The 14,063-nt window shown below is 46.8% G+C and overlaps 2 protein-coding genes across 2 annotated transcripts in view; one reads left to right on the top strand and one right to left on the bottom strand.

Annotated features, from left to right (window-relative positions):
- nsmaf (neutral sphingomyelinase (N-SMase) activation associated factor) overlaps positions 1-3,637 on the top strand; it is an 18,202-nt gene extending 14,565 nt beyond the window's left edge. Inside the window, exons 29-31 of the mRNA XM_040127473.1 lie at positions 12-114; positions 349-458; positions 1,009-3,637. Of these exons, the coding sequence (XP_039983407.1) occupies positions 12-114; positions 349-458; positions 1,009-1,103 (308 nt within the window). The 3' untranslated portion in view covers positions 1,104-3,637. The remainder of the gene's footprint in view (positions 1-11; positions 115-348; positions 459-1,008) is intronic.
- Positions 2,790-14,063, bottom strand: cngb3.1 (cyclic nucleotide gated channel subunit beta 3, tandem duplicate 1). Its single transcript, XM_040127518.1, has 18 exons — positions 13,961-14,063; positions 12,671-12,805; positions 11,334-11,401; positions 9,615-9,766; positions 9,214-9,513; positions 8,925-9,133; positions 8,745-8,795; positions 7,737-7,823; positions 7,558-7,622; positions 6,261-6,383; positions 5,229-5,370; positions 4,860-5,019; positions 4,547-4,644; positions 3,953-4,036; positions 3,728-3,846; positions 3,265-3,417; positions 2,982-3,114; positions 2,790-2,813 (listed from the first exon to the last, which is right to left on the bottom strand). Exons 1-18 carry the CDS (start codon positions 14,051-14,053, stop codon positions 2,790-2,792), a joined length of 2,196 nt encoding a protein of 731 aa, XP_039983452.1. The 5' UTR covers positions 14,054-14,063.

Here is a 14,063-nt window from a genome sequence, read left to right as displayed (position 1 = left end):
CGCATCCCCAGATAGCCGACATGTTCTCAGCGTGGGTGCCGACTCCTGTATGAAGGTCATCGATGTTCAGACAGGAATGGTGATCTCAACCGCGAAAGCTGAGGAGGAGCAGAGGTGAGGTCCCACCACCTGCCGAGCGGCAAAGGCTCTCGCCCCAAATTACAGTGTAACCCACAGCGAGAGGTCGGGGTACCTGGTACTCGGTAGAAAGCCCGGGAGTCACACACGACTGACAGCAGTTGTCGTAAAAGCTTATTTAAATCAGTACAGACTGAAGAACTTTCATAGCTTTAATTTGCGTTGTGTTCAAGGCTCAGAGAACTGAGGCCAGTCTTCTGGTGTTTCCAGGTGTTTCTGCTGGGACGGGAACTCGGTGCTGTGTGGGGGACAGTCGGGCGACCTCCTGCTGTGGGATCTGCTCAGCAACGCAGTCACCAAGAGGATTCCTGCACACTCAGGTACAGCTTAACATCCAACGGCTCACCCGGGAGACCTTTCCATACTGTTCAGCCAAAGCAAATACCACTATAGTTTATACAGTGGTCACAGGCACGTGTTGCTACTTGTTACCTGTCAGTCATCAATGGTTTTTAAAAGTGACATGTGAGATGAGATTTTCTCCGTCAAACTTTCCTGCGTTTGTCGTCTGACATTCTAAAGCTTTTGCCGCGTCGTTACCAAAAAAAGCAGCATCTGCTCATTTTGTGCCAAAATCGATGTGGAACTCCACCAAATCTGCTCTAGTCAAACACAGCACACTACAGGATGCAGCAGGAAACGCTCATCTTTTTTTAGTCAGCGTGTTAGTTTATGGCAGCTAGGTCTCACGACTAACGTCGGTGTTCATTTCTTGAGATAAAAAGGCTGCGTGTACATACCTGTTGTAAACTGCACCGTGACAAAATACAACAGGTAGAGGAAAAACTCTACCTGTCGTATTTTGAAAGAAAAGAACTGATTATCGGTTTGTGTGATATGTCATAGTCAAAGTGTGCCTTCCTTGCCCAGGTGCTGTCACAGCCATGTGGATGAACGAGCAGTGCACCGCAGTGATCACAGGGGGAGAGGACAGACAGGTGACCCTCTGGAAGCTCCAGCGTTAAAGAACTCTTTCGGCTTGGGAGTCAAAGACTTCCAGTGCGATACCCTGGACCGGTGTCCTGCAGACTACCTGACCCTGAACAGACTCATGAACCGGTTGAGAAGAGCTGAGAACGTAGTGTAAACGTACAGTGTCACGGAGCAGTTGGGGGGGGGGGTGATGGCAAAAGTCTCTCTCAACTGTTCTCAATCCTAAACCAGACTGAAGGTCATCAGCGGTCCCGCCGGTCTCCAGTTCAATCTGCTCTTTGAGAGAAAATGTCCAATTGCAGTTTTGTGCACGAGAGCAGGAAGCTGAACAGCGTCCATGCCTTATTTTTCGGCCTATTCTACATCTGTGTACATTATTGTTCCCATGTATTATTTGCTATGCATCATGTTACAGGTTTTTTTTTTTTTTTTTTTTTTTTAAATCATGTTTCGCTTTTTGTGCATTTTATGCTGTGAAGTGGACTCACGCTGTCAGAGCTTCATGCTGCTCAGGTGTTAAATTACCATATAACGCTTAACTCTGAAAATACTGTCCCTTTTTTTATTAGTGTTTTAAGCCTCAGAGATTCCCACAGACAGATTGTTACCTTAGGCTGCACAGGACGCGACAAGCAAGAGATGTATCAATAATTTGTATTTACGGAGCGGCTCAGTTTTAATGTGTGGAAACAGCTGTTTCAAAAACCGAACCTTGAAAAACAGAATTAACTACTTTACCAAGCGAAATATTACAATCAAAGTATTTATCCCAAAACAGTTTACAAGGTGTTTCACAAAACAGGAACAGAGGAAAAGAATATAAAGAAGAGTCTGCAAACATAAGAACAAAAGACCCTGAGAATAAGAGCTCGCATGCACTGTTTAGTGAGAGGTGAGAAAGTCAGAACCCAACACAAATGAAACACTCACCTAACGTAGACATGAAACATCTGCTTCTTCAGCTTGGATTCATGTCCGTTACAGGGGGGACAGTTTTCACGTTTGGGGGGTTACGTCACATGTTCAGTAGGTTTCAAACTCTCTGAATTCTGCCATAAAGTGACTCCTCATGCTGCCCCCGTGTCCTAATGCCCAGAGGCATCCGGCACCTCGCTTTCATCTGGCAGTGACTCAGGTTTGAACATTTCTGAGTAGTTCTGTTCACGTTTAACGTGCTTTCCACCGGTGAACAGCGCCAACCAGGACTGAGGGCGTCCTCCTTTCAGTTTCTTTTGACTAAGTTCAAATTCTAACGTCAAACAGTAGGTGGTGCTCTTTGGCTGCTCAGCCACCCGAGCTGAGTTCTTTCAACCCAAGACAAATCACAAAGTCCAAACTAAGTGACTAGAGAAGGGACCCCAGTCTGAAGTCTGACGGAGCTCCTCCTCTACTAATATCGCTCACAACACACTCTGCAGTAAACATCTTAACCTATTTGAACAATGACGCACAAGTTACGATATGCAAACTTTACACATAATGTTGGCTACCGGCACTGATCTCCATTAAAGGTGAGTACCATTAGATTATGACTACAGGTGTCCTGTTTCACTTCTGCTTCTGCAACCCGGTTTCTGAACATCTTCCTGGAACAACTGAATCACTTTGGCTGATAAATCTGTCTCTTCATGAGTCTTTCACTAGCTGCTGGAAAGTGGATCACACAGATTGATACCGATTTGAAAGAGTGAGGCTCAGTGGCATCACACATCCCGTCCTCATTTCGTCTCTTCTGCATTTTTCTGTGAACAGAGGACAAAAACAAAAGATAAAAGGGAGGATTAACCACTACGTGACGAGACGACTGGACCCAAAGTCCTCGCTGTGTCTTTAGTAACATCTGCACAACACCAGAATCAGACTGGCCCAGTGTATGTGTGAACCAAGCTGCGTCAGCGTAACGACTTTACCTTGAGTTTGCGTAGATTTGCGATGGCTTTGAGTAACTTGGGCGTCGGCGGTTTTTGTCCAAACAGAGTCAGACCTTTCTGCCTCTCCTCATTGGTTTTAGCAGCTGCGGGGCCTTTGGCTTTGATCAGTTTCCTTTACAATCACACAGACGCAATCCTTACTGGGCTGCATATTTAATATTGATTTAGTCTTTGATGTAGTGTAATAAGGATTTGAGTTTTTTGGAGAATTAATTCGCTCTTACAGTTCTTGACTAAAACAGTCCCAATAACAGGGACTCACCTTCCCTTCCTGGCCAGCACTTTCTGGGACTCTGGGTAGTGGACCAGGATGTCAAACAGGTCCTTCTTCTCCAGGACAAAGAGGTTGGCGAAGCCGTGGGCTTTGACGTTAGCGGTGCGCCTGTTTCCTCCATCCTTAGCAGACTGTAGTAAACTGTGTGTGTGTGTGTGGGGGGGGGTGAAACATAGGTGTAGCATTGGAGCCTGAAAGTTCGTCATTATCACACCTGCTCACTTAAAACAGACGTGTTACAGTGGAGTGTAATTTAACTTTGTTTAATGTAAGAAAAACAAATGAAGCAAACATATTGTCATGGGTATGAGATTTTTTTTTATCATGCCAATCTCTCAAGTATATCAGGTCTTTTATGAAATGATGACAGTGAGACCCGTTGAATGTTTTTGGTCCTTTTATATGATGTCCTAGGGGTCACAGATCCCCAAATACTCTCCTGCACACTAACCTGATTTCCCCAAACACGCAGCCGGCCTTCAGCGTGACGAACACAATGCTGTTGTCGGGGCCTCCCACCACCTGCACCGCTCCACTTTTGATGATGTACATCTCTTTACCGATGTCACCCTGCGGAGGGTGCGGGACGGGGACACAGAGGTCAGCGGTGTTCTCACATAATGAAACCCCGCACACATCTCTCTCTCACACACACACACACGCAGCGTATACCCACTTTCTTCACGACATAGTCTCCGGGTAGATAGATGATTGACTTGAGCCTCAGCAACATGTCCACCAGCATCTGCTGGTCACAGCCCTGGAGGAGACAGAGTGAGGTCATCGGGTTAGGTTTCAGTGCTGTCCCCACATGGATGTGTGACTCCAGGCTTCTCATTTGACCTTCGCCCAGCCGGCGAATCTGAATCACGGGAGACGACTCTGACTGAGCTGCAGAGGACTGCAGCAGCTAAAGTGACTTGGAGTTTGGCCGCCATTTCAGGCGTGTGGGTGGGCTTAGCACGTTCCACTGCTGTCTTTCATCCTCGTCTAATTACGAAAGGCTTCACTCAGCGTAGCGGTACGGCAAAGACTTGTTGCTCTCTTTTTCTGCAGATGTTTGGTACAAAAGCTTTAGCTCAGAATTTAAGCCAAATTAAAAATAACAAAATCTCATGCTGTTCCCAGAACAGTGTCACCTGATGGCCCGTGTCTTATTTCATTTTTGGGCCATTATGTGGTGAAGCTTTGTTGCAGCTGCTGCTCTCTCTGCTCTGACATACAGTGAGACCACGCTCCTGACCAGAGGACGAAGGAAACGGCAAGTCACCTGAAACAGCGCGATCTTCTGAAAAGTGGCCAGGTTGACGTCCACAGCGATGGCGGTCTTCATCACCAGAGGCATCTTGTCCAGCAGCTCCGTCTCGTCTGGAGAGGACAGACGAGGTTGGAGGTTAATATGTATACACACTTGTAGGTCATCTGTGAGGGTCCAGGTCTTGTCTTTTTTTGGATGTTAGATAATTATCGGTCGATGTCTCGTACTTCAAAAGTGTCTGAGGCTTTTTCATGACGGTTTGAGAGAAGGTGGAAATTTCTGTCTAACTGGAAACAGTTCTGGGATAAAGTTCTTTCAGACTTACCCAGCATGCCCTGAGCGGCCCACGTGTAGTTGTACCAGGTCCGGACTCTGTTCTGGACCAGCTTGGGGATGGTGTACGTGTTCATGTAGGCAACACAGCCGTCCATCGAGGCCCGAAAATATGTCTTACCTGCCGTTGCTGCTCCGATGACGTCTCTCATCTGAAGAGAGGAAGTTGGAAAGGGTTCAGGAGAAATGAAGTTAAAATGGATAACACTGTCACGAAAACCTTCTGCTAACAAGTCCAAAAAGAACACGTCAGACCCGAAAACTTAAATGCACTGCAACGAATCGACTGGCCCAAGATCCTTAGACGGCTGTCACATGAAAGGGCTATGCATCAAACGTGTGTTGAACACTATCCTCCTACCTGTCCGATCAAACTGGAGAACACAAAGACACCAACAAAAAAGTTGGTCATCTGAAAGGTAATCTCAAAGGTGGTTACAGGCTCTGGAAGACCCCCGATGTTGATCAGACTGCGGACAGCAAAGTAGTAACAACGCAGGTACCTGTGGAGGAACAGGGGAAAAAAGCGGCAGGTGACTGATGGACAGAGATCCTCACTTCCTTCTGATAAAAAGACGCTGTAACACCCTGAGGCTCTGCTTTGCTCTGTTCCACAACACATACGGCCCAAGTGCAGACACTGCTGTCAGGGGCGTGACGACCCTCTCTGGGCAGGCCTCTCCCTGCAGGAGCCCGGTTTGGCTTGGGCTGTTTTTGTTTGTTTGGTGTCTATATGTTAATTTCCGTTTAAGTTGTGTAAAATAAACTCATTTCAGTCACAACCAACGCGTGGTCCCCCCTTCTTTGTCCAGCCGAAGGGGCCTGTGGGTGCTGCTGGATACACCGCTTTGTTCAGGGGGGTTTCTAGGGCGTCCGGGGGTTGCTGCTTGGTGGTCGCTGTGGTGTTCGGGGTGTTTGGGAGGGCGTGGTCAAGGCGTGTCCAGGTGGTTGCACGGTGGGAGAGGGAGGAGGGCTGTGTCTGAAATCACTCCCTTGTTCGCACCTTCTCTACTCCCTGTATAGCAGACGCTCCGCTCAGGAGTTCACTCTGCAGCGGGAACTGAAGGACTGTAATAACTGCCAGGCGCGGTTTCGTATCTACAACATGCGATGCATTGCATTGTGGGATTGTTAGCCGAAAGTACTCTTTTCATTCTGTAGCGGGGATTTTCGAGGGCACTGTATAGTACAATATATTGGACGATTTAGCAAAAAGAGATTGATTTTTGGAAACAGTCAGCAAAACTTTGCATGCCCTTTTCAGAACCGCTGACAGAGGCTCAGCGTGGGATCGGCGTTCCGTGTCTCAGCACCACAGAGAGCCCCGACAGCACCGCTTCGTCAATACGAGCCCTACTCACAACAAGAACGAGACAGAGAGAGGAGAACATACGCCGTGCCACTTCCGTCATACACCCACGAAGTCGTCGCCAGACCCTGGTGCACCGAGGCAAAGTAGAACGCGCAGGCGTTGAGATGGAGCATATAGAGCAGGTAGCCGGTGGTGCGAGCCACTCTGCGTCGGAAAGACAGCGACATGCAAAGACAGGATGAGACAGACATAGTTAGGGTACAGTAGAAGAACAAAATCGAGAAACTGAGGAAACAGCAGAACTTCTCAGGTTTGACCCTGTTTTGAATATGTAGTCTAGTGTATGGTTCAACTCCCGTTTACAAATTGGCAGCTCTTCTTCATGTTGTTGCATAAGGATACCTCGGCACTGGGGGACCTCTGTAGAGATCAAGGTATAACGTCCTTCAACGAATTACAGGTAGAATTTGATCCGCATGGATGGGAACAGTGGCTCACAAACTCCCTCTCCCTCTCCTTCTCCAGCTGAGTGAAGGGTTGCAGAGCATCCATGTTTTATTCTGTGCTGCTGCAGAAGTGCAGTATCACTGAAAAAGACCTGGGGGGGGGCGCTTGGCGGCTGTAACATTTTATGTAACATGACGCACACGTCGCAGGAGGCACGCACAAGGCAAATTCAGGTCCACAAGCTATTTGAGCCTCCTCCAGACTTTATAAAGCCAAGCTTTAAGTTGATCTTCCCTGCTGGAGCCGTGGAGAGGAGGGTACATTAATCCACGTGTAACTGAAACGTGTTAAAGTTCAGGAATTGTGGACACCGATCGACAATTTCCCGCCGCGCTTCCTGAGTGGACTCAGAGGGCCTTCAAGCTCGGCGGGAGCTCGGTGGCTAGATTGGACAAGTGCTATATGAAATGGGGAACTATTCTCAGTTGTGTTATTGGACCTCAGAGTTGTATCTACAGCTCAGCCTCTAGTGAGACCAAGCCTTATATTATTAATACCACACGGCCTTGTATTCTTTAGTTGTTTTGGGTTTGATTTAATTTCTACTCAGAAATGAGTAACAGCATGTGCAGGCTGGGAAAATAGCAAAATCTCTCTTTTATCCATGTTTTTGTTTTGGTTCAAAAATCTAGTTAATGTACTGTATGTTTTATATATTAACAGGTTTGTGGAGGGAAACATTTTCGAAAAACGGGTCATGTGGATATCCAACATTACACAAACAATCTACTCACAGAGACTCACCGAGAAGTAATCGAACAGTAAACGGTTCAGAAACTCTCCGCTCATCTAACGGCGAAGGTTTACACACAGTGTACTGAGAACTGGATAAAAACCAGACGAACTGCTCCGTCGACCCTTGAGCACCTACCTCCAGATGTAAGCCTTGGCCATGATGCTCTCGAGTCGATCGCTGAACTCAAAAAAGGACTCGATCTAGGACGCACGAGGAAACACAAAGGAGACGTCAGGTCCAGTCGGACGGGAACAGATTCTTCTCTGTCTTTCTTCGTGTACGTGATCGGTGAAAATGATCGGCCGCCTGCCTACCCTGATGAAGCGGTTGAGTCGGTAGATGGTGGAGAATTCAAAGTGCAGGCAGAGAATGTCGAAGGGGAGGATGCTGATTAAATCCGTCTACACACGGAGGAATAGCAAACATTAGAAAAAACCTTCACACAAGCTACACCACGTCTGTACCGGTGAGGTCACAGTGAGCGGCAGACTTTGTTAAATTCAAAAAGCTTCGCTCTGATGGGACATTTGCATCTGTGGAAGACATATGAAGATCTTTTACTTCAGTAAAAGTACCAGTACAACACTGTAAAGCTTCTCCAGACGATACTTTCAGAGAAAACCGTACGGAAAGGATTCAAGAGAAAGAACTTGACTGACATATTCGTACAGATGACAGTATTCGGTTGGTAATACTGAGGCGTCAATGTGAACGCAGCATTTCACTGTTGTACGGTGGGTGGAGTTCGTTTTGCGACTCTTTATACTGTTTAGTCCATCGGTTTCCAGCCTGGGGGTTGGGCCCCTCCCGAGGGTCACGAGATAAACCTGAGGGGGCGTCAGATGACGAATGGGGTAGGAAAAAGGCAAAAGCAAAGGTGTGCTGCAGACATTTGAAATAATTTGAGCCTCTTTGTGAAAGATCGGATGATCTGACCTGACCTGACCTGACCTGTTTGAGCCATGAACAAACATTTAAAAGGAACCGAGCGAAGTTTGGAGGGGAACTGATCTGAAACCAGGGACCCCGACCCTGTAGACCACAGGCCAAAGATGTTGGGAACCAGTGGTTTAATCTACAGCAACACATTTTATTTGACAAGCGTCTCGTGTTTTCTTATTGAAAATCTGTAGAGCAACTGTAGCAGTTAAATGTTAAAGGTGGTGGAGTAAAAAGTACAAAACGTCCCCCTGAAATGTCCAAGTATAAGAGAGTGTACAGCGGAAATACTCAAGTAAAGTACAAGTACCTCAAACCTGTAAGTAGAGAAAGTAAATGTACCTAGTTCCTTTCCACCACTGGATGTGTTTTGACTTTCTCACCTTAAATCGTTGCGATTTCCGATAGTGTTCCTTCGTCATAGCTCTGTCTTTCTGCAGGGGACAGAGGATTTCTGTTAACCACACACACACACACAGACACACACACACTTAAAGCTACTGAAAGCCAAACGTCACAGATTAGACAGAGGTCATTCACGGGGATTCCCGCGGAAGACTCACAATGATGTCGCCGGCTTTGACAAACTGAAGTCGGGGCTGCCAAATGATGATGTCAATCACGTTCACTAAGTCGCTGAGAACGTCAAAAAATATCCAGAAGGGGTTGGTAGTCTGATCGTGGTAAGGGAACGCCAAGCGCGCAGAGCAGAACCACACGTTGTAGTTGTATGCCGCTGCCACCACCGTCAACCAGGAGATATAGCGACGATCTGGAGACAGACAGCCACACAGATCTCAGCATTCTGGTGCGCTCGTGCGTTCATTCGAACTCTGCTGTCGGGTGACCCACCTGTGAACGGATCTATGGTCTTTCCCAGGATCGAATCCATCATGTCCTCGACTGGATGGAGGAGGCGGTCGAGGCAGGAGCAGCTGATGTCTGGGAGCAGCTTGGCTTTCTTCCTGGCCTCCTCCGCCAGCCTCTCCTCCTCTGCCTTCTTCTCAGCCTCCAGCCTCTTCTCCTCATCCTTCTTCTTCTTCTCCTCTGCCTTTTTAGCTGCTTCTTCCGCCTTCTTTTTATCCGCTTCTTCTTTGGCCCGCCGCTCCTCCTCCTTCAATCTGATGTAGTCCTCCTTCTTCAGAATAGGTGCTGGACAGACAGAGAGAGGGACGCTGGGTTAAAGGGCCCTTCTTCCATTTGCGAGCTTGTCTTCGGCCTCTGTGCTTTTGGGACCGTGCGTCCGTACTTACTGACAGGTGGCGTGATTTCCGGAGAAGTGGCATAGGGATCTATGACTCTCTCCTTGAGCATCTCAGTCCGCTCTCTTAGCCTCTTGACCAAATCTCTGAGCGTGTCATCTGCGTAGCGGGAGTAGACAACAGGTGGGGGAGGGGCTTGCTGGCTGAAAACAGGTAAAAGGAAAAAAGGGAAAAGAAAGAAGAAGAAAAAAGCACCACAGAAAAGGTGCCATTAAATTAGAAAGGAGAAAAGTGAACTGGGAAATAATATTCCGTATAGAGAAGACTCTCAATAATATTCTCAATAAATGGGACAGTTCTTGCTCGTGTGCTAGTGAACTTCATGTCACTATTAATCTGCCGTTGAAGGAGAAAAATCCCAACTCTGCATTAGCTCGTGAAGAGCCACTTTTAGCTGAGCCTCTCAGAGACCATAGGACTGTCTCATTTAAATGAGAAACTAAAGTCCATCTTATTTTATTTTTTCAGACAAGACTTAAAATTTAAAAAAAAAAATCCCCAAAATTCCCTAAAAATGTATATAAATTAGCTGCAAAGAACAAAATGAATTCCTGGAAATCAAGTCCCACACGCTAGCCCCGATTCTTCGCAGTCACAAATAAAACTAAGCTGCTAAGCTCCTTTGCTACTTTAGGAGTCACAGTCCGCAAGTCACAGTGTAATCATGGTGCAACGGACGGCATGGCCACACACTGGGCTCACTGGCAGGAAGGCTGCAACAGACCCCCGGAGCTATGCAGACCCCGCAGCCACTGAGACTCAACTGTCCCTCTGTACAATCAGCATCTGTGGAGACGAAACCCAGGTTTAGATCGTTTGTCTGGCTGCTGAAATGGTTCACATCGGATAGTTCACTGCTCACGCTAGCTGGCTGAGGCTGCTGCACTCCGCCAGTACCTGGAGACTGGGCGCGCCAAGAGCTCCCGAAATGGACACAGCTCAAGCTGCAGGGTCCGGTATTTTTAGTCAGGTCGGGTGTATCTGTATAGCAGCTAATCTCAGTTCGAGTCTCAACGGGCCTCGCAGTGCTCACATTTTTAATACTACAAATTGACATACGAACAATGATGCTTAATGACTCTTTGATGTAAAGTAGTAAAATCTCTGATCCACCGTGATCTGGGCCCAGAGTCAACACAACAGCCATGAAGATGAAATGCAGAGTGCGGTACCGATGCCTACGACGGCACCGGACATGGTGTCAGGGTTTCCAGATGGTCCCCAAGCAGCATCAGCCCGTCCCCTCCCTGCCGCCGCCTCATACAGGCACACAAACACCAAGTCAAGTCAGGGATTCTCAAAGCCAAACACCAGTTCATCGAGATCCAGTCCCGCAGACCCACGAAGGAGGTTTCTGTTGATTTCTTAATGCTTTATAAACACAGCTGTCATCTCTCTGCACGATGAACGCCGACTCAAAGCAATCAGGGGCTTTTTTGCAAACACAGATGGGATAGGCTCCCTCGTTGGTGCAGTCATCGAGGCCGTCGTGTGAACGGGTGATGCGGTACATCTCGCCGCGCAAAATATCATCTGGCGTTTGGAATTGGCTACTTTCATATGTGTGCAGACATAAAGCAGGTCCTCTCCTGCACCCACACTGGCTGTGCACAGTATCCTCAGCGCTCCTTTCAGCCTTTTTCAAACAGTGGCCGGGAGCCTGTCGCAGCTCACACCGTGGGGCGCACTAAGCATATCATGTATTCTTACCCCTCAGCCCCCTCCGGATCGGCAGGATCAGCAGGAGCAGGAGCAGCAGGAGCAGGAGCAGCAGGAGCAGGAGCAGCTGTCAGTAAATGAAAACAGAAGGTGTCACTCAGTTTCCAACGAATGAACAAATTTAACAGTGACGTCAGCAGCTGATCGGGCCAAAGACAAAACACCAGACCATGAACCCTCTGGTCAACGGTTCTCTTTCATACCCTGAGATCTCTCAATTCTGATTCAGGTATAAAGTGTTGTGGTAAAATAAGACCAGTCCTGCTTTGGTTTTTGCGGATATTATTCTGCAACAATGAAATCAGCTCAATATACAGTGTATTGATAATATAACAGGGAGAACTGTAAACGTGGAGTGGAGATCAACCTCCGTAACGGAGAAGTGCAATTTAGCGTTTATTTTTTCCTGATGGAAGTAAATGAGGAAGGCGGCTGGAAATAATCACTGAGAAGTGTGTTTGCTGTGGTTTTATACATATTGACAGACAAGGATAGTTTTATACTTTAAGCCACAAAACCTATGACTTCTTACGTTAAATCACTGCAAGAATATCACTGCGTAAGAATCCATCAAACAGTTTCATACCTGAATCACATTAACAGATTTATTAAATTTGCAGTCAACTGTGAAAAGACTTCTTTTAAAGTTCGTTTCCAAATCCCACACAACACACTGCCTACATTTAAGACTGAGACACTTAAGACTCCGTCAGGCGCCAGACCAACATCCATCATAAAGCACTGGACTCCATAAGAGCATTCTGTTCAGTTCAAGTCAGTTCAATTTGATTTCTACAGCACCGGATCATAACAGAGGTCACGTCAGGGCACTTTTCATATAGAGCAGGTCCCGATCGTTCTCTTTACAGTTATAAGGATGTGAATGTCTGCATCAAACACCTCTGTCAGTATGTGTGCGTAGTAGTTTCTTCAAACCCCTGTTCATTATATGTATGAAGAAAATAGTGGATGTCAGGTCTAATAGTGTGTGTCGATGTAACCCGTCAAGCGCTAAGATCTGCGCGGCAGATGCTGTAATTTCCAGTGAGGAAGCGTAGACCTTCCCTAGACCGAGTCCGCCGGTTCATCCCGCAGTGCGCTTCAGCTCATTTCCCTTTTTCTCTGATCACCAGCCAGTGAAGGAGGACGGAGTATTAGGACTCGGTGAGACAATCTGACTCCAGTCCTTAAACGCCGGTGCAGAGAAAAAGCAAACAGCACCAAACACTGGTCTGCACATGTGTGTTAAAAAGGTACATGTAGCACTAAACATTGATTCGTTACTGTCAGCGAAACACTGCACGTGGATCGACTAAGACCACGCAGACAAACGGACCTGGCTCGGCCTCCTCCTTCTTAGCTTCTTCCTCTTTCTCTGCTTCTTCTTTCTTTTCTTCTTCTTTTTTCGCCTCCTCTTTCTTTGGCTGCTCTTTTTCATCCTTCTTTTCAGGAGGCTTTTCTTCCTGTTAACACACAACACCAGTTACAGTAGGTAGACAGAAGCGGAAAAGCAACTTCTTAAGACAAACAGGACAGAGTATTGTCTTTTGTTGCAAGTGAATGCAGGTGGACTACGAGTCCAAAAATGCTCAAGTGCCAAATGCTACTGTGGGAAAAACAAGGCCGTGACTGAGGTTTTTTATAACTTTCCAATGCGTCCCATTGCCCTTGCGGTTCATCCTTAGTGGCCTCCTACTCAACTTTAGCTGCCATGGTTTAACCTAAAACAATCCATGAGCCCGTGTGACAAGCCGGTAGCCGGAATCTGATTAGTCCAGTGTTTGGGTTGAATGGTGCATGTGTGAAAGCTGTTAAGGGAGCAGCCAATGTGCGGATTTTACAACCGTATGGCCAAAACAAGACTTAATACCCAAATACCCCTCTGGTCCAGGTCAGCTCACACTCCATCCTTTGTGATCTAACTTTAATTCACAGTTATTGAAGGTTTCTGGTGGGTTCCCCAAGGCCCAGTGTTAGGCCCATTTTCGTTTATTTTTGACAGAAATGAGGCAACTTTTGAATACAGATGAAACAGAGCCTTGTTTTGGTTTGATTTGAACAAACTATCACTGAATTTGAGTCAGACTACATTCATCCTTTCTGGGAATCGTGCCACACATACACACCTCTGAAATCAAAAATCTTGGAGTGATTACAGATAATAAATTACGCTGGAAGCCACAAATAAATTAAATCAAAGCAAAAAAAAGAATAATAAAAAAATCAATGTCACCTGCAAGGCTGTGTAAAAATGAAGGATTTTCTAAATCCCGCTTCATTATAAACCTAATTACGCTTCCTTTATAGATCCATATATAACTCACTTTGTGAGAGGCAACGTTTCATCCTTTAAAAGAGAAACTTGAGTCAGAGACTCAAAGATTTGGTCGACTTTAAAACGGCTCAAATCCCGTAAAGAGTTTACATCAGTTATTATTAGGATGTGTTTTTGGAAAGAGGGGTCGTCACAATGGGCTGCGGCTTCAGCCCTTTTCAGACTGTGGGAAGGATTCCGGATTCGTTTCTTAGCTAATTTTCATTGATTATTGATTGTAGACCGAAGTACATTCTAATTTCGGTTTCTGTATTTGAGATATTAGAAACGGAGCAGGCCTTACCTCAGCTGGTGGAGCTGGAGTAGAAGGAGGGGTAGCAGCCTGGGCAGGGGGAGGCTCCGGAGCCCCCATCAACCTTTTCAACCTGCTGAACATGGCGGGCTTC

Source organism: Xiphias gladius, chromosome 5 (genome assembly GCF_016859285.1).
Source record: "Xiphias gladius isolate SHS-SW01 ecotype Sanya breed wild chromosome 5, ASM1685928v1, whole genome shotgun sequence".
Classification (NCBI taxonomy): domain Eukaryota; kingdom Metazoa; phylum Chordata; class Actinopteri; order Istiophoriformes; family Xiphiidae; genus Xiphias; species Xiphias gladius.
This window is presented reverse-complemented; position numbering and strand designations above follow the sequence as displayed.